At 53.7% G+C, this 17,475-nt stretch overlaps 7 protein-coding genes across 7 annotated transcripts; 2 read left to right on the top strand and 5 right to left on the bottom strand.

Annotated features, from left to right (window-relative positions):
- Positions 1-113: 113 nt before the first annotated feature.
- Positions 114-2,197, top strand: DSM5745_05437 (putative acyl-CoA oxidase; the record flags this gene model as incomplete). The annotated part of the gene is made up of 7 exons (XM_026747453.1): positions 114-306; positions 355-553; positions 607-726; positions 773-922; positions 984-1,500; positions 1,561-1,615; positions 1,674-2,197. The coding sequence occupies 7 exons, from the start codon at positions 114-116 to the stop codon at positions 2,195-2,197; spliced, it is 1,758 nt and encodes a 585-aa protein (XP_026603285.1).
- A 1,086-nt stretch (positions 2,198-3,283) lies between these two features.
- Positions 3,284-4,064, top strand: DSM5745_05436 (uncharacterized protein; the record flags this gene model as incomplete). Its single annotated transcript, XM_026747452.1, has 4 exons — positions 3,284-3,672; positions 3,720-3,842; positions 3,894-3,976; positions 4,027-4,064. 4 exons carry the CDS (start codon positions 3,284-3,286, stop codon positions 4,062-4,064), a joined length of 633 nt encoding a protein of 210 aa, XP_026603284.1.
- Positions 4,065-4,436: 372 nt separating this feature from the next.
- Positions 4,437-5,642, bottom strand: DSM5745_05435 (putative proline racemase; the record flags this gene model as incomplete). The annotated part of the gene is made up of 1 exon (XM_026747451.1): positions 4,437-5,642. The coding sequence occupies one exon, from the start codon at positions 5,640-5,642 to the stop codon at positions 4,437-4,439; it is 1,206 nt and encodes a 401-aa protein (XP_026603283.1).
- A 1,237-nt stretch (positions 5,643-6,879) lies between these two features.
- On the bottom strand, positions 6,880-10,418 carry DSM5745_05434 (putative importin beta-4 subunit; the record flags this gene model as incomplete). Its single annotated transcript, XM_026747450.1, has 3 exons — positions 6,880-7,786; positions 7,981-10,309; positions 10,373-10,418. The coding sequence occupies 3 exons, from the start codon at positions 10,416-10,418 to the stop codon at positions 6,880-6,882; spliced, it is 3,282 nt and encodes a 1,093-aa protein (XP_026603282.1).
- Positions 10,419-11,168: 750 nt separating this feature from the next.
- On the bottom strand, positions 11,169-15,123 carry ncr1 (sphingolipid transporter NCR1; the record flags this gene model as incomplete). The annotated part of the gene is made up of 3 exons (XM_026747449.1): positions 11,169-11,272; positions 11,339-14,789; positions 14,863-15,123. The coding sequence occupies 3 exons, from the start codon at positions 15,121-15,123 to the stop codon at positions 11,169-11,171; spliced, it is 3,816 nt and encodes a 1,271-aa protein (XP_026603281.1).
- A 391-nt stretch (positions 15,124-15,514) lies between these two features.
- On the bottom strand, positions 15,515-16,708 carry DSM5745_05432 (uncharacterized protein; the record flags this gene model as incomplete). The annotated part of the gene is made up of 1 exon (XM_026747448.1): positions 15,515-16,708. The coding sequence occupies one exon, from the start codon at positions 16,706-16,708 to the stop codon at positions 15,515-15,517; it is 1,194 nt and encodes a 397-aa protein (XP_026603280.1).
- Positions 16,709-16,765: 57 nt separating this feature from the next.
- DSM5745_05431 (uncharacterized protein) lies at positions 16,766-17,195 on the bottom strand (the record flags this gene model as incomplete). The annotated part of the gene is made up of 2 exons (XM_026747447.1): positions 16,766-17,001; positions 17,060-17,195. 2 exons carry the CDS (start codon positions 17,193-17,195, stop codon positions 16,766-16,768), a joined length of 372 nt encoding a protein of 123 aa, XP_026603279.1.
- Positions 17,196-17,475: the final 280 nt, after the last annotated feature.

The raw sequence follows: 17,475 nt of genomic DNA, 5'->3' as shown, positions 1-17,475 counted from the left end.
GAATTCCTCTGTGTGCACCAATGCCCAGTTCACACTTTTCCAAAATTACTCCGAAAACTAAAAGCACACCTGTCTAAATCTTTCTCTTCTCACTTCGTTGTCAAAGTCCAGCAATGCGTCTACCAAAGTCAGAGCCCGACACCGTCCAGGAGGGAAGTAACCTCTACGAACAGGTGTGGCAGCCCGAGTCACCCACCTTTGAACTGGTCCAGACGCCGTTGTTCAAGCCAGAGCCGCATTCCATGAGCCCGGAGGAACGAACTCAAGTGACCTTTGGGCGAGCAAAGAAGATCTGCGAAGTATACAGTATGTTGTAGCCGTGATGCTGATTATTCACCAGCTAACAAATGACAGACTTGACTGTGGAAGATGTTCTATACCTTACGACAGCATTCTGGAAGCTGCAAACCGATCTTATCGTTGCGAGAGAGGGCGGTGCAATGACAGTCATCAGTGTTCAGTACACTTTATGCGTGGGAACCGCGGCGCCATTTGCAAAAGCGCGCCCGGCTCTCCAGGCTATATTACAGCGTGCGATGAAGTTTGAGGTCTTGTCGGTGAAATTTCCGGGCCGACTTTACATGATTGATTTAACACGCTATTTAGCATGCCCTTCATGCTCACTGAAGTCGGACATGGGCTGGACGCACGCAACCTGGAAACGACAGCCACACTGTTGCCGGATGGGGGCTTTGAGCTTCACAGCCCTACCCCAGGATCTGCAAAGTATGTTCCAGATTGCCACCGTTTATGGCATCTCTAACTCGAACAGGTGCATGCCACCCAGCACAACTCTAAGTGGACTGCCAACATTTGCCCTCGTCATGGCTCGTCTCATTGTCGAGGGCGAAGACCGGGGTGTGCGTCCCTTTGTTGTTCCCTTGAATGACGGCAATGAAATGTTCAAGGGCGTAGTATCAAAGTAATCCTCGCGCCCATATGAGAGACTATTTTGCTTTATCGGACTGAGCTAACCGCAACAGACTCATGCCGCCACGTACTGGCGCCCATCCAATTGGCAATTCAATCACATATTTCAACCGCGTTACACTCCCCGGTACTGCGCTTCTCGGAAGCCTTCAGAAACCCGCCAACGAGCGTGACCATTTTCTGGCGACCATTCACCGTGTAGGCGCCGGGACCCTATCGCTCTCTAGCGTCGCCATCCCAGGACTAAAGATAGTGACATATAATGCCGCCCGCTTCAGCGCGCGCCGTTTTATTCTGGGAAACGATGGGTCGCCAATGCCTGTTATCAACTTCCGCACCCAGCACCTTCCCATACTCCACGCGATTGCGCGATACCACGTACTACAGGCGCTCCTCATCGAAGCAGCCACACTATTTCGCAACCCAAAGCTTGAGCCACGCGTCCGCCACGCTGTCGCTACTATCTTCAAGGTGCTTGCAGTGGACCACTTTACAAAGAGCATCAAGGCCCTGCATGACGGCTTAGGCTGGCGTGGTGTCTACGAGCAGAATCAGAACCTACAAATTGAGGTAAGCCGATTGAAGAAAAGGGAAAATCCACTTTTCGTGCCACGACTAACGAAGTCCTAGCTCTCATTCCGCGCCGTCGGTATTGCAGAGGGTGATAGCCGAGTTCTAGCAATTCGTACGTCCCCTTCCCAGAAGTACCCATCCATCATGCAACACTCATTAACAACTCCTAGGCCTCGCAAGCGAACTGCTCCTCAGCCGGTACCGCCTCCCAGCCCCCAGAACCCCAGACAGCGCCATTGCCCGCCACGAAGCCGGCCTCCTAGCCGAAGGACAAGAGTCCCTCCGTAACATCGGCAGCCACCGTAGCGAGGCATACAACCGCAACATCCTCCCGCTCTCCGTCCCTCTCATCCAAGCCATCGGATACCGCATGGCCGTTGAGGCCGCGGCCGCAGCACCAATTGATCCCGGACTCGTTGCACTGTACGAAGCCGGCGTAATATTAGAGGACTCCGCCTGGTACACGGAGCAAGGGGGCATCAGTCGGAAGGAGCAAATGGAGATGGAAGCTCGGGCTGCGGATGCGCTACTCCCTGACCTTGAGCGCCTGGTTGCTGAGAGTGGGGCGGAGAAATACAGTTATGCGCCCATGGCTTCGGATGAACTTTGGGATGAGTGGATGGATGGATTGCAGGAGTTTAGGGGTGAGGCGGAGTGTGATGTGCCTGGATTTGGCATGTCTTCGAAGCCCTGAGCGTTCCTGCTTCTCTGGTCCTAGGGCTCTGCGTTAATATGTATGCATGTACTTGGGAGGGCGAGTGCAGGATTTCCGTTGTTTATTCCAGCACTTGCCACGGGATCAAATCATCCATTACGACTCAGTAAAGCGTATGATACCATAGTACTCCGTATTCATCCTCGTGAACGTATTCCTATTCCAATGGTGTTTGCTTCTAGGAAGCTAGAACTGTGACCGGCATCAAGAGGCTACACTACTAGTGAAGTACCATACCCGATACAAGGTTCCAAAAAGTAACGGGTTCCAGACCTGCCGTGGAGATAGGAGCCATTGCTCGGCATCACATAATCTTTACTATGGTCGCTTTACACAAGTTTCGGCACAACGCTCAATAAGAAGGTCCGCGACCCGTCATACTCTTAACCTCTTATATCTCACTAGTCCTGCAACATGGGTGCCTGCACCTCCGTGTCATGCTCTAAAAGTAATTTGGCTATGTCTTCATACTCACGGTAACTGCCACAAATAAGGCTGTGTCTCTGCAGTGTTTGATACTATATTTATAGAGTCGAGGGAGCAGGCTATACAGACATCGGTTAACTAGGACGAATGGATGCAGGTCTCTTTAGACTTCGAGATGCCAACGCTCTTTATCGCGTGCATTTGATGTATATGGTCTGGGTATCTCGAGATACTCCACGATCATAAAGATCAGTTCGTTTGGCAGGCTGAGTAGCGACATTTGGGGATGGCACTGGCAGGAATGTTCTGCTGTTAAAGACATGGCGGGAGTCGATTTTGGGCAATGCTGCCCCGACTGGACAGACGGTCTGGATCGTAAGATGTCACCCTGTCTTCTTCGGTCCCGAGAGTCTGGATAGTGGCAGGATGTTGGTGCCCGGCCGCAACAGGCAACGGCCCTGGCTCTCGGAGCCTGGGAGAGTATCCGATTAGTCAGCAGTCTCGTCTCCGCTTGGCAACGGCTTCTTGGCGCCCGGCTGCTTCCTCCACTCTTCCTCACCAACAATCCTTCTCCCTGTTTGTACTCTGTATAGAGCCCCCTTAATGGATCAAAATACCCCCATCCCATTAACAGGCATCATGGACCCGACTGCCGGCTGGTATAAAGGTATGACTCTTACCGACATGAAAGAGGCTCGCAAAGCCGTCCGAGAGCGCGCGCGCATCTACAACAAGCCATTCCGCGTCATCAAAGCTTGTGCCAGAAACTGGACTACCGAATGCATTAGTGGCCCATCTTGCCCGTATAGAGTGCGCATTATATGCAGCAGATCAAAGGGACCAGAAAATGGCCGCATGATTCTCTCGGAATTCAACCCTCAGCACCTTTGTACGGTCGACGGGACAATGAATCCCGAGGCGCAGCCCGCTGCCTCTCTTGAGCAACAGCAGCCTCTGCCGCAAATGACGGATGCCGACCCTGGTGTTGGAGAGCCTCCGCGACAACGGGCTGAGCGGGCTGTAGTTGCGTGAGTGGATCAGGCACCAGAACGAGTCAAGACTAACGCGCCGGCAGGTGTGAACCTTGTAAGAGAAGCAAAGTCCGATGCTCTGGGATCAACCCCTGTGAGCCTTGTATAGCCCGTCGGGCTCAGTGTGTTTTTCTTGGGGCGGAGAAGCTGGTTGTTATTCCTGAGAGGTGAGGTTTCTCCGCCTGCGGATCTTTCTACCTGCTGACTATAGCTGCCAGGTATTTACGCATGCTGGAAGACAGGTATGCGGCGACGAGCATGAATCAAATAGACCCAGCTGATCGGTCATTTCCCGAACATGGTGAGTAACGGACTAATGGCCGCTGGGAACATCGACTAAATCCTGCTCAGAAGAATCACATGCTCCACCGTCCACGAACGCGTCCTGAGATGAATATAGCCTAAGCATATGAGCATCGAAAATCCCGGCCTTTAGGTAATTATACGGCATTTCTAAGTCGCCGAAGCTCGCTGGGCTGGATTAGAACCTAGTTGAGTCTTGCAATGATTCGATGTTCCTTGCAACAGGTATATATGATCCAAATCGCGGATATGAAGAGCGCTCACCGCAAAGGGCAGCACTTGCCTACCGATAAAGACGCGACGCCTGCGTGCATTGGATGGAACTGGATCAGCATACGTATTCGGGAACTCGACTTAGCTGAAGAACGAATGTCCGCCAAGGAGCTTAATAACGATTTGCGGATGGAGTAGCAGCTTATGACAAATTTATATATCGGCATTTCCAGGGGACGCCACTCTCAAATACCCATTGTGAATCCCGCTTTGCTTGCGACATCACCTTCCTCATACATAAAGGTCATCGCTCCAGTATAATACGCACTCCCTTCCACGCGCACAATTACTGCTGGCCAATTGTCGCCGTTGAACCCTGTCACACTGGCTCCCTGGTCGACAATTGTACCCTGGAAAGCACCAGTGCGGAACTGATTGGATACAAGGGAATTGTATGCCCAACGCTGTGAAGGCCTCCTGATTCCCTTTGCATGCGCCAGTGCCATTCTTGCCGTCACACACGATCCTGTGGGCGAACGGTCAACCTGGTCACTGTCGCCGAAAAAGCACACCCCTGTCTCGGCGCCGTTGCAACCATCCGGCAGGTACCCGACCTTCGAATCAACCACCATAACACTGTACAGGAAAGAAAGTCTCTCATCTTCAGACCGTTGCAGCGCTTTGAGCACAGCCGGATGCGTCGACAGATATTTCTTAAGGTTTCGCGCGGCAGCAGCCAGAGCTTTCATATCAGCGTCGTTCCCTTCTAGCCCTTGCTCAAACCCCATGTCCCGCGCCTCAACGAGCGCATAAAACGCGCCGCCATAGCTGACGTCAAACACAATACTTTTCCTCTGGCCGAACTCCCTCCACCTTACCTCCTCCGGAATCTCCACCTCAATCCCTAGGCCAGCAACATATCCCGGCGTCGAAAGGAACGAAACGCCCCTACGCTCATCAGACTTAGCTCTTCCATGCTCGTCAATAACAACCGGAACAGTCGCCGTGACAACCCCACACGGGGCGTGAATCCGAACCTCCACCTCTTTCTTCTGAACATCCACAACCAGCTCGTCCCTTTTTGGAAAAACATTGAGGTCATTCGTATCAACCAAGAACCTCCCCATTGCAATTGTTGCATGTCCACACATGGTCGAGAACCCGCCTGCATGCGTAAACAACACACCGATATGCGCGGCGCCGGACCGCACGAGCTCCGTATCTGCCACTAAAATGGCGCCGTACATGTCGCTGTGACCCCGCGGTTCAAGCATTAGGCGTTTCCGAATGTGGTCATAGTTTGCTTGGGCATCGTCGCGCTTGTCGAGGAGTGTTGTACCGCGTAATGACGGAAAGCCGGCGTAGATGATCCTCGTGGGCTCGCCGGTCGTGTGCATGTCAATGCATTTTATGGCGGTGGAGTGGGTTTGGAGTGCTTGTGCGATGTCCATGATTGATGATGGACGTTATTGGAGGATAGGTAGTGGTGGAAGTCGGAAGTAGGAAGCAGGATTCCTAATGTTCGTGGGGAATCTGCAGAATATAAACTTGAGCACCCCGCCGAGTTGGAGTTGATGTCGTCGATAAGGCGCGGCGGGGGCCGATCCGGTTCCACTTTAGCATAAACCTCGTTCACTTAGCATAGGAGTAAGCAGTGGTCAAGCTTGCGCTCAGGCGGGGCAAATAGTAGAAGCTTTCTTGTTGTAGCGAAATGAAATGTATAGATTGCTTGCCGCTAAGAAACAATGGAGATGGCCAGCGATGGCGGGACACAACCCAAAACATAAGATAAGATGGTATAATAAAAGTAAAAGACCACATAGCAGCCACAGTAGTAAACTCAAACCAAATCAACCTAACACCCCAGCCTTGCATTGCCATTGCTGACCACCATGGCCCAAACTCCCCCCAGCCCAACTCTATCTTCAGTCTGCCACTCAACCCCTGGACCCAAGGCAAGACAGGGCGACTGGAGAGCTAAGCTAAGCATTAGCCACCTACCCAAGGCATACATATCCAAACAGATACGTGGAGAAAGGATACGTACCTCAGACCCTCACATAACAGTACAAATACAGAAATCACACTCGGTATCCCCGCAGTCGCAGCCAAAGCATGGTTTCGAGACGGTCTTGATGGGCTTGGAGATCGTTGAGCCGGCGGAGGAGACGGACGCGGGCATTTTGTTCTTTATCTTGGATTCTCGTGTACGTGACGGGGTTTGGCGTGTCTATAGTCTAGGACTGGAGCGTTCTTGGGAGAGGAGATATAAAAATGGATGGGAACCCAAACGATGACGCAGGCAGGCAAGATATAGAAAGGCGGTGAGGTGGGTCCGCTCACGTGGCAGGCACCAATCAAGGGCATTACCAAACCAGGCGAGAGCTAATAATAGCGCTGGCTTAGCATCATTAGTTAGAACTACAGGGGCAAGGGGACTACGTGTACAGGAGGCGAAGCTCAGCAAGATAAACATTTCTCTAACAATATATACAAACTTTTATGCTATCTTCCATCATAAGTCATTGCCGCAGCCCAAAACGCTGCAGCAGTCCGTGGGTCATTGCGTAGGCATCACCGGCCTAAACGCTAGGGTATCTTTCTAGTAATCGTCCAAAACATGTCCAGTCTATCCATTACGTTGTTAAGTATTTTGGCGTCCGTAACTCATCAAAGGGGAGAAGCCAGTTACAGCTGCTCAGCCCAGGGGGCAGCACCAGGCTGCATCTGGTTCAGCCACTTGACGAGCTCGATGAGTTCGGCCCGGCGCTCGTCCTCGAGCTGGTCGGCGTCACCGCAGAGGACGGACTGGAAGACGGGGAGGAACTGAGGAGTCAGCTCGCGGATGGTGGGGTCCTCCCACTTGTACATCTGGCAGATCATGCGGAACAGAGGCTCGTTCTCCTCGTAGTCGTTCTTGAGGGGGAGGATGTTGAGAAGGACGGGGAGGACGTCCTTGATGGGGACGCTCTCGCGGTGCTTGAGGATCATGCGGGACAGGCAGCCGGTGGCGTTGTCCTGAAGGCGGGAGACGTCCTGGTGAAGGCACTGCTCAAGGCGGGTAAGGATGGTGGGGAACTCCTTGACGATCTCGTTCGAGTTGGAGTGCTCGACGAGACGGCCGATGGCGTAGGCAGCGTTGGACTTGGTCTGGGGGTCCTCGTCGCTCAGACGGTGGACAAGGAGCTTGGCGAAGCCAGGGGTGAACTGGGTAGAAGCGGGACCCATGCCGTTGATGCACTCAGCAAGGACACCGACAGCGGTGGCACGCTCGATGGACTCGGTGCTGCCAGCGTAGCGGAGGACGGTCTTCTCAAAGACCTTCCAGAGCTCGGCGAAGCTCTCACCAAGGGCGGCGGCCATACCGGAGACGACATCGAGGGCAGTGTCAACGACGATCCAGTCGAACTCGGAAGTCTCCTCACCAGCGTCGTCATCCTCCTCGGCGAACTCGAGCTGGCAAGGGTGCTTCTTGGTGATGATGTCGGTGATCATCTGGATGACGTTGTGCAGGGTGGTCTCGTTGGCAATGAGGGCAGGACCGCAGAAGCGGAGGTTCTCAGCCATGTTGCGGTTGATGTCGGCGACGGTAGATCTAGTTTGGCGAGTCAGCAATGCCCGCCAAAGCACGAGTGTAACAAGATATGTAGGGTAATGAATCATCAGGAGTAGATAAACGTCTTTCACATCAATCGCAACTTGTGCGTCAAAGTGAGCTGGGTTAAACGAGGTGTTTCATCATATGATTTGGGTATGGGCAGGGAATAAAATAACCATAGGGCAACGTACCGGTCGTCTTCCTCAGTCCACATCTTGATGGTAGCAGTCATGAGGATCTCACCGAACTTCTTAACCTCCTTGGCGGGCTCAACCTGCAGGGGAAGACCAGGCTTCCACTTGGGCATCTGACCAGACTCCTCAGCAATGGTGAAGAGCATGGCGTAGGAGCGGTGCATGGTGCTGATGGTAGCCTTGCGGACACCCTCGTAAGGGTGCTCAACAAGAGGCATAACCATCTCGATGGTCTTCTCGAAGTAGGGAAGGTAGGCGCTGCGAGTGTGGGTAACCAGGTCACCGATGATCTCAATGGCAATCTCCTTCTCGAGGGCCAAGGGAGTGGTGGCGGTTATGTCATCCCAGTCGTCCTCCTCGTCGAGGTCAACGTCCTCGATCTCACCATCCTCGCCAACGGGCTCGTCATCGTCATCACCGGCGCTGGCAACCTTGACCTTGCGGCCGGCAACGGTCACCTCCTGGCCAATGAGGTCCTTGGCGGCCTCACCGAGAGAGAGCTCAAGGTCGTCGTCATCCTGCTCAAGACAGTTGAAGAGACCCTTGACAGCACCGTCAAGGAAGGTAGCAAAGTGCTCGCTGTAGACCTTGGCCATGGCACCCCAGAAGATGTAGGTGCTCTCCTTGAGGCGGGAGTGACCAAGGTGAAGAGCCTCCTCAGTAGCGCGCATAAGAGGCTCAACGTAGGGCTGGTAGCGCTCAGGACCGGCAGCAGCGGCCATCTCACCCATAGCATCGGTGACGCTAGCACGGAGGTCAAGCTGCTCCTCGCTGTCCTTAACGGCAGCAAACTCCTGGAGGAGGTGCATAGAGTCGTCGAAGAAAGGGAGGAAAGCCTCACCAGAGGAAGAGGCGAGAGAGCCAAGGGCACCGGCAGAGAGACCCTTGATTCTGTAGTTGGGGTGCTTGAAGAGTTGGTGAAGAATAGGGACCAGCTCGCTCTGGTAAGGAGCAACGTCCTTCTCGTCGAGACCATCGACGACAGCATCAATGGCGCTGAGACCAGCCTTCATGATGTCGACGGTGGGGCCCTCCTCCTCGCCCTTGGACTCGGCCATAGCACTGGCAAGATTCTTGAAGAGCAGAGGCATGAGCTTCTCGTGGTCGCGGTTGAGGTCCTCAGTGAGGTCATCGGCCAGGCGGGCAACGGCGTGGAGAGTAGCCTGGCGAACCTTGAGCTCGGGATCAGCAAGAAGCTGCAGAACCATGGGCATGATCTCCTTCATCTGAGTGCTGATGAAGTCAGGAGCACCCTCGACAACCATGCCGAGAGACATGATACCGGCGCGGCGGTAGTCAGGGTTGGAGTTGTTGAAGTACTGGCCAAGAGTGTTGAGCAGAGGAACAACGACCTGGCTAGGAGGCAGGCTCTGGGCAAGCATGTCAAGGAGACCGAGAGCAGAGCGAGCGGGGGTGATATCGTCGTCGCTGGGAGAGGCATCGCCAAGCTCGGTGACAATCTGCAGAGCAGTGCGGGCGAGCTGCTCACCAAGACGCATACCCTGGATCTTGAGCTTGCGGTACTGAACAGTCTGCATGAGGAAGCTGATAGCCTGAGTACGGGTGTCCTCATCGACCTCGGTGTTCGCGGCAATCTCGTTCATGAAGAGAACCAGGTCCTTCAGGTGAACAGTCAGGAGAGCGGGGTCGAAACCAAGCAGGGTCTGGAAAACCTCGAAGGCCTGCATGATGCGGTCATCCTCGCCTTGGTCAATGGCGTCCTTGAGAACAGCAACCATAGAGGGAACGAGGTCCTGGAACGCTTTGACGGAGCCCATGTTCTCAGCGGAGTCGAGGTACATGGCAAGCTTGCTAAGAGCAAGGAGAGTGTTGATGCGGACATCGGCGCTCTCAGGGTCACGGATGGTCTTGCCGAACAGCACGAACAGGTCCTGGAACTTCTCCTCGAAGCCCTCGCCGAGAGTCTCGAGAATGGTGAAGAGGATGTACAGAGACACAGCACGCTCATCCTTGTTTCCGTTGTTGGCGGCCTGCATCAGGAAGTTGGGCAGGTCAGCCCACTCGCCATCCTCCAAATCGACCTTGGCGACGGCGGAGATAACGCGGGCCACAGAGTGGCGGACGAGGTCGTTGGCCTCGCTGACACCGGAGCGAAGGAGCTGTTCGCGGAGGGCGGGCTTCTGACCAGCCTGAACCTTAGCCCAGTGCTTGCCAACCAGAGAGCGAGCCTCGACAGCAGCGAGTTGCCTCAGCTGCTGGTCATCGTGGCCAGTCGCGACCTGGATGAGGAGCACGAGCGACTCGGGGTGCTTATAGTACTCGCGCTGGAGGATACCGGTGGCCTCCTTAACGTTGCCCTGAGTAGCTGGAATCAGTCAGCAATACGTCCTAATTAGATGCTGGGCTAGCGTATATATAATAGACTCACGGTCAAGAACGATTTGCAGCTGCTGCAGGAATCGTTGCTGATCCATGTTGGATTGTGTATGCAGAGTTTTCAAATATTTCTTGGGAAAAAAAAAAAAGGTTGCGGGGTTATAATCCCTCGTTCTCCACGACGCGTAGAAGAACTTCGTAAGGGATGAAGCGGCTGTCTGCACACAAACAGACAGCACGGGGGGTATCACAAAAGTATGAACAAAAGAAAGATAACAAGCAAAAGAAAAGGGAAAAGGGGAGGATGAGGAAGAAAAGAAGAAGAAGAATGTTGTGGAGGGGCCCGAAGGAGAAAAGGTCCGAGAAAAAAAAAAAATTAGGAGAAGCTAGCGCTTGGCTCAGTCATGTGATCTCTCCACACCTCTTCAAGCATTTAATCGAGGTCAATAGATATGTAGGACTCGACGAGCCCAGCATTAATTCAAGATCTGTACGTCTAAATTGCATTATATAGACATGCTGTTATTGCCATTGTAGGCCGGCGTTGCCTTTTGTACCCGTTGATTGTTTGTTGATGGCTTATGCATTGCGGCCAGCCAAAATTTGGGCCGCATCCGAAGTATACAAACAGAAAGGGGGGAGATAGCAGGAGTATCCAACGACATTTGAATTTCCAATCATTAGCAACCAAAAGAACGATATCAATGCCAGAGCCAGCACTGCTGCTCGTATTTTATGCTAGTGTAACAAACAAGAGGAAAACAGCATATATTGACATAGTCGCCCACCTCAACATCGTATGCAGGAGGGGTGCTCATCGCTAAAGATGCAGCCGCGAACCAGCGCAACTAGTATTCGTCCGAGTCATAATCATCGTCAACCAGCAGGGAGCGGTACCCTCTAGAAGCAAGGTTTTCTTCTAGACCCCCACTGGCCTCGGGGTCAGCGTATCCTAGTAAATTGTCAGCAACGTATTCGGGTAAACACCGGTAGACTAGATGTAGTGCATGTAACATACCATCTCCGCCGAAATAGCTAAGCGCAACAGGCAAGAAAATGAGCGCGTGGGTGGCCGCGAAAATGATCAGCGCCAACCATACCCGGAAGTAGTAGATCTCGAAGATTTTGCTCCGGGTAAAGGCTAAAACGCACACCCCGAGAAGTTTGGTTATGGTGATGCCGCTAAAGACGCTACCGCCGACGTTGACCAGTGCCGTCCAGGCACGCGCGTCCTTGCCGCGGTATTTTGTCGGCACGTTATCCATGATCGAGCGCGATGGGAACATGAAGGCTCGAGCAATATGGGCGCAGAATTCAACAGCAATGCCTACGCAAATGACCAGATTGACGAGGGAGACGGCGTTCAGCGAGACGCCTGAGATGGCCATGGAGCCGATGATATCGACTACGGTCATCACGACTGTCGCCGTAACGACAGCACCTGTGGCGACAGAGCCGAGAAGAATAGAGGTAATGGCGAAAATAATCGCCACAGCAGAACCAAGCAGAGTACCGGCGACCTGAACGATAGAGACATACTGGTCAAAAAAGATGTACGTCTTCGAGTAAGGGAACACATCGATCCCATGCTCTTCCGAGATACCATCCGCAATGCGCCGTGCGGAGATGTATGATTTAATGAAATCATCTTGCGTCCTCAGTGCAGTGTGAGAGGTTCTGAAGTGGCTTGCATTGGTCATGATGCGTTTCGGGTCGTAAAGAAGAGCGTTGCTGTATGGTGCTTTTCCACCTAGAGGACATGAAGCCTCCGTGGGGGAGTCGATCCATTTTTCAAGATAGTGAATAAACTCGGAGCCTTCGGGCATGCCAGACAAGCTGATGTTCCAGCCGGGTGTTCTATCTTCGAAGCACAGCTTGCCGTCTTCATAGCAGCAGTCTTGTTGCGGGTTGAGCCAGTAAAAGAAGTCGTCAATCCAGCTGGCGGTAGAGCCTGAAATGTACGAAACGTCCGATCGCTTTGACTCTTGCTCAAGTACAAACGGTAGTGAGTACTCTTCGCATGTTGTGAACCGTCCGCAAAGTTGCTGTTGGTGCTTTCTTTCCGTGATGTTCACGTTCCGTGTGACGAAGTAGACAGGAGGACCGGCGTTGAAGTACTCGCTGAGGTCATCGAAGTAATCTATCAGATAAGAGTCGCTCGGGAGTGCAATACGCTGATCCAAGCCCATGGCGACCTCCGGAATCAAAGCCAACCCGGCAGTCAGGATACCAAGGAAGGTAATTACCACCACGACCTTGACTCTGCGGTGGAGAAGAAACGGTGCATAGATCTTGCGGATGAATTTCTGCAGAGCGCTTTCTCCGTCCAGATCGTCAAAACCTGGGTCCTCCGGCATGCCAGAGTGGGCCTTGCGCACGGTCAAGCAGGGAATACAATCCGCACGGAGGCTCTCGACGCGCTTCTGATTCAGAGCCAGAACAGAAATAAACATCGTAACCTGCAGGATGGCATTGATGAAGACAGCGCCCGCTGCGTAGATGGCGAAGTTTCTGACAGCAGGCATCCCAACAAAGACACCCAATGCGAAGGCAACAGTTTCCGTGATGGCGGACAGGAAGATACTAGGTCCAATCCGACCAGTAGCCCGGGAAATGCGCTCGTCGATCTCTTCATCTGGATGACTGACGTTGAGCCGCTCAAATTCGTGAACTATGAGGAAGATATTGTCCACGCCGACGGCCAAAACTAGGAAAGGAATCACCTCGGCGATAATCAGAGTGACTTTGACGCCAGCAGCAGAGAACAAACCAACCGATGCAGACACAGACATCAGAACGATGACGATTCCCACCACACCAAGGGTGAACTTGGACTGCACCAGGGCATTGGCCGGATTGTGGATCAGAGACTTCCAGGTCATCGTCACGGAGCCAAGAGCCAGGGATGCGTATATGAACATAATGATGTAGCTGATGACAACAATCTTGGCGTCAGTGTTGCTTGACTTGTTCAGTTCTTCCTCAACGCTTGCTTCCGTAGTATAAGAAACACGGAGACCGCGAAATTTGGCTTCATTCTGTACCGACCGAAGGAGCTGTTGGAAACTGTCCTCCCAATCAATAGCCCTGGCCTCTTTCTCTGTGCCTGGTCCATGATTGTTCACAACCCAAGTCACTATCAATGCTTTAGCATCGAGAACGTCCCCTGTCTCCTCATAGCCACCTAGAATCATTTCGGGCTTGAGAGGCTGTGAGAAGGCCGGAAGACAGCTTACGTCGCCGGGCGATTCTGCGCAATGCACCAGGCGATCCTGCCAGGTATCTGGATCGAGGTTTGAAAACGAGCCACCAAAATAACCAGTCACCGACTGGATAACACACGCGTCACCTGTAGGCTTGAAGCAGACATCATCCAGGGTCAGTTGGTGTTTCACAGACAACAAGTAGCTAACACGCGACTCGACGCCAAACCACCAGGTAAGCGTGTCGTAATCAAGGAGCCGCCCATCCCGAGTCTCGTTATCATTGACGAGGAACGCCTGCTCGGCGCGGTAAAATGGTCCAAAGTTCTCATCAAAGAACGCCTTTTCTTTAGCCGCTGCCGAAGTAGGGCTCACCCAGAGGCGGACCGGGTCCGTCTCCACCGCAAACCGCAGCCAACCTAAGCTCATAAGGATAACCACGACAATACTCGATATTATCGTTAAGGCGGGGAAACGAGCACAAATAGACCCAATGCGGCTAAACATCATGTCAAGCATAGAGTTGAGTTTGTAATATCCATGCGGGTACTCCAGATGCCCGCCTGCGTGAACAATACTGTCCTCATCTTCATCGTCGCTCGGAACCGGATCTTGTAGAAGTCGCACCCGTTCAGGCTTGCGGTATCGGCGTTCTTTATAGGTAAAGTAACTCGTAAAGCTAGCAACTCCAAGCAGAAAGACCGAATAGATAAGAATAACAGAGAACGACAGGCACGGTAGAAGCCCCACGTGGCACCGTTCTTCGGTCTTGATCGCAGGAAGCTCAGGACACACATCGGGGCAGTCGACACATGAGCAACGGTACGCCGGATCGGCATCATTGCAAGATTTTGGATGAACCGGCAGCGCCTTCATACCCTGGGAGTCTGCCGGAGGTTCAGTGTGGTAATTGATTTGGAAAGGGCTCCCCAGCAGCTTCTTGTCACCCAGGAACTTCAGAAACTGCTGGTAGTCCTTCGCGCCGCCTCCAATAAAGTCAATCGCCTTGCCACCGGAAGCGCCATTCTTGACATTCTTGCAGCTGTCGTAGAACCCGCTCTGGTATTCCTCCGACCATATATTATCCAACTCCGTGACTAGCTCTTTCCCAGACTTTCCCTGCGCAGTATCCGTAACATTAATAAAGAGCGACTGATCCGGCGAGCAAGTGAACGTGCAGAAGATGTTGAAGAAGTTGTCTTTGCAAGCCGGACACGAGGCGATGATCCCTTCCGCGAGCTTCAGGTTATTCGACAGCGCATCGATCTAAGCACCGCAAGCACAACCGGTTAGCGCGCTCCCTGCCTCAGATTCAATTATCCTAGGGTCAGTAACTCACCTGTTCCTCCTCGCAGCATACCGGCCCATCTTCCCACTTGGCGCCACACAGGCTCACCAGTTTCTCCCTCACCGCAGCCTCCGGCTCCCTCGCGACATCATTATCCGGACACGGGAGCTCTCCGCCAAAGAACGACTGTTTCCCGCAGTGGCCGCGAATCGCACACCGACCTTCTTCGTGGATCTTCGTTTTGCCCTGGGCGAGGGACTGCGTGGGGAAGCTCAGGGCCGCGGCGATGGGGATGAAGCGGAGTCCCCGCATCGTGTTGAGGGGTCGGCTGGAAGGGTATTTATCGGAGATACATCCAAGTTATAAAGGGCTATAATATAGAGTTATACGGCGTATGATAAAAGAAAGAATAAAGGTGCCTGGAGGTCTCTCTCGTGATGATGTTGCTTTCTCCGCGTGTCGGATGACGATCAAGCCGCCCATGATGAGCGCCAAGAACTACGTAAGCGCTCGGAGTACAATGCTTTGCTAGTCACGTGAGTGAGTTAGGGCTTGGAAGAGGGTGTTATTTCCTAGGGAACCTAGTGAGAATATCTGTATACTTTCTTAATTTTAAAGCCTTAAAACCTAATAGAGATTGACTAGAACTTAAGGAATATGTCCCGAGTTGCTCTTGCAGTACGTAGCCACAGCTGCGCCTAACCTACCTTGATATATCCTGTCGCGGATCATCTTCGGAACCATGACCTGTGATGGCCCGAATCGCGGAGTCTCTCAGATGCCCACTAAGGCTCTGAAACAGCGGACTCTGAGCTCCTGCCACCGCATCCTGAATCTCCGCCTGGCTGGACCCATGTCCCTCCAGCGCTCCGTTCAAGATCCGCACCGCCGTGGACTGGAACACCTGGCCGGCAACGACGAGATAGATGACCGTAGCGCCAATCTGGGCCACGTTCTGCAAGTTGATGGCGCTGAAGACATCCGCCGGGGGAACCTTGAGACTGGCAACGGCGTAACCCAGCTGCATGGTGATGCCGGTGCCCACGGCCATTAGGATGCTGAAGCCGTAAACCTGCGCAGTAGGGGTGTCAGTTGATAATAGGCCGACGAACAGTCCCGCGGCGAGCGTCATTAGCGCGCCTGAAACCAGGCACAGCGGCATGTAGTATTGCATCTTGGGTAGCGCCCAGCCGGTGGCCAGGTTGCAGGTGATGGTGACTAGCAGGTAGGGGAGGAGCCGCACGGCGGCCATCAGCGAACTATCGTTCTGCGTGAACTGAAAGTAAATGGGAATGTAATAGGTGGTGAAGAACATGCCGGTGTTAGCGCAGGTGGTGGTGATGTAGACCAGGATCTGTGTGCGCGAGCGCAGCAGATGGCCCGGGAAGGATCGCGTGGCGGTTGTGGTGAAGACACAAAAATACTGCAGCAGAACATATAAAGCAAGGAGCACAGCGAAGACAATGATTATGGCAATCGTGCGTCTCTCGCTCCACGCCCACACGCCGCCGGCCGAGATGAACCCCATCGCGAACGCCACCCACATGCCGGCGCTGAGCACGAAACCCACGTAGTCGAGCCTCACGAGGCGGTTGTGTAGGCCTTTGCCCGCCCCCGGATGGATGGCCGGCAGGTAAAAGAGGTAGACAGGAGCCGTGATGGCGCCGATGATGAGGTTGATGTAGAAACCCCATCTCCAGGTGGCTGATGAGTCGGAGAATCCGCCCCCGACGACAGGCCCGAGAATGGCGCCCAACCCCCACACGAAACCCGTGCCCGTGAGATAGGTGCCGCGCTCCTGCCGTGTTGTCATGGCCGAGAAGTGGTTCAGGCCGCCCAGGTAGATACCTGTGCCGCCGGCACCGGCAAACACGCGGCCAACGATCAGCGCGTTCATGGTGAGCGCTGCGCCGCAGAGGGCCGAGCCGGCCTGGAAGAGCACGATGCCGGCGATTTATAGGTATTTCATGTTAAAAGTGGTGTAGAGGAACCCGTAGGGTAGGATGACAGCCACCGATCCTAGCGGGAAGCCGGCGCCGATCCAGGCCAACTGAGAGACCTCGCCGAAGGTCTCGGTGGCGGCTCCCTGCACGTCGGCAGCGATGGTTGTGTCCAATCCGTACATCAGGGCCGAGAGGTAGAGGGCGGCGCAGACGAGGAACCAGCGGAAGCCGGTGACCTTGCGGGCATCTTCGTCAGTGTGCCTGACGTCGCCTTTCCACCCGTCTTTTCTCCGCTTGCGGCGGACAGTGGAGAATCTTGCGGCATCGGGGGCTCAATGGTGGAGAGTCGGGCATCGGGGGCTCAATGGTGGAGAGTCGGGCATCAGGGGCCTCTAGGTCTGTTTTCTTGCGAACAAAAGAAGAGAGTGTCGAAGGCTCCATGGCACGAGGGGATGACTTGGTGTTAGGGTGGGAAACTCTCTGAAGTAGCGCTCTGGGGTAGGACTAAAATCGTCAGGTATGTTCTGTTTAAACAACAGCCTCCGAGCGATGCATGACCGAGGTACCCTTTCATTCGCATTCGATTCACCCAGGAGACATATAGGGTATGATATACCATTCTCCCCAACGACCCCCTGACGGCCCCCTGACGACTCCATTCCTTATTTCCGTTAAAACCGACCGATGAGGACCGCATCATGATCATCCCATCTTAGACACA

This window comes from Aspergillus mulundensis (genome assembly GCF_003369625.1).
Source record: "Aspergillus mulundensis strain DSM 5745 chromosome Unknown scaffold_5, whole genome shotgun sequence".
Taxonomy (NCBI): Eukaryota; Fungi; Ascomycota; class Eurotiomycetes; order Eurotiales; family Aspergillaceae; genus Aspergillus; species Aspergillus mulundensis.
Note: the sequence above shows the minus strand (reverse complement) of the source record. Positions and strands in the feature narration are given on the sequence as shown.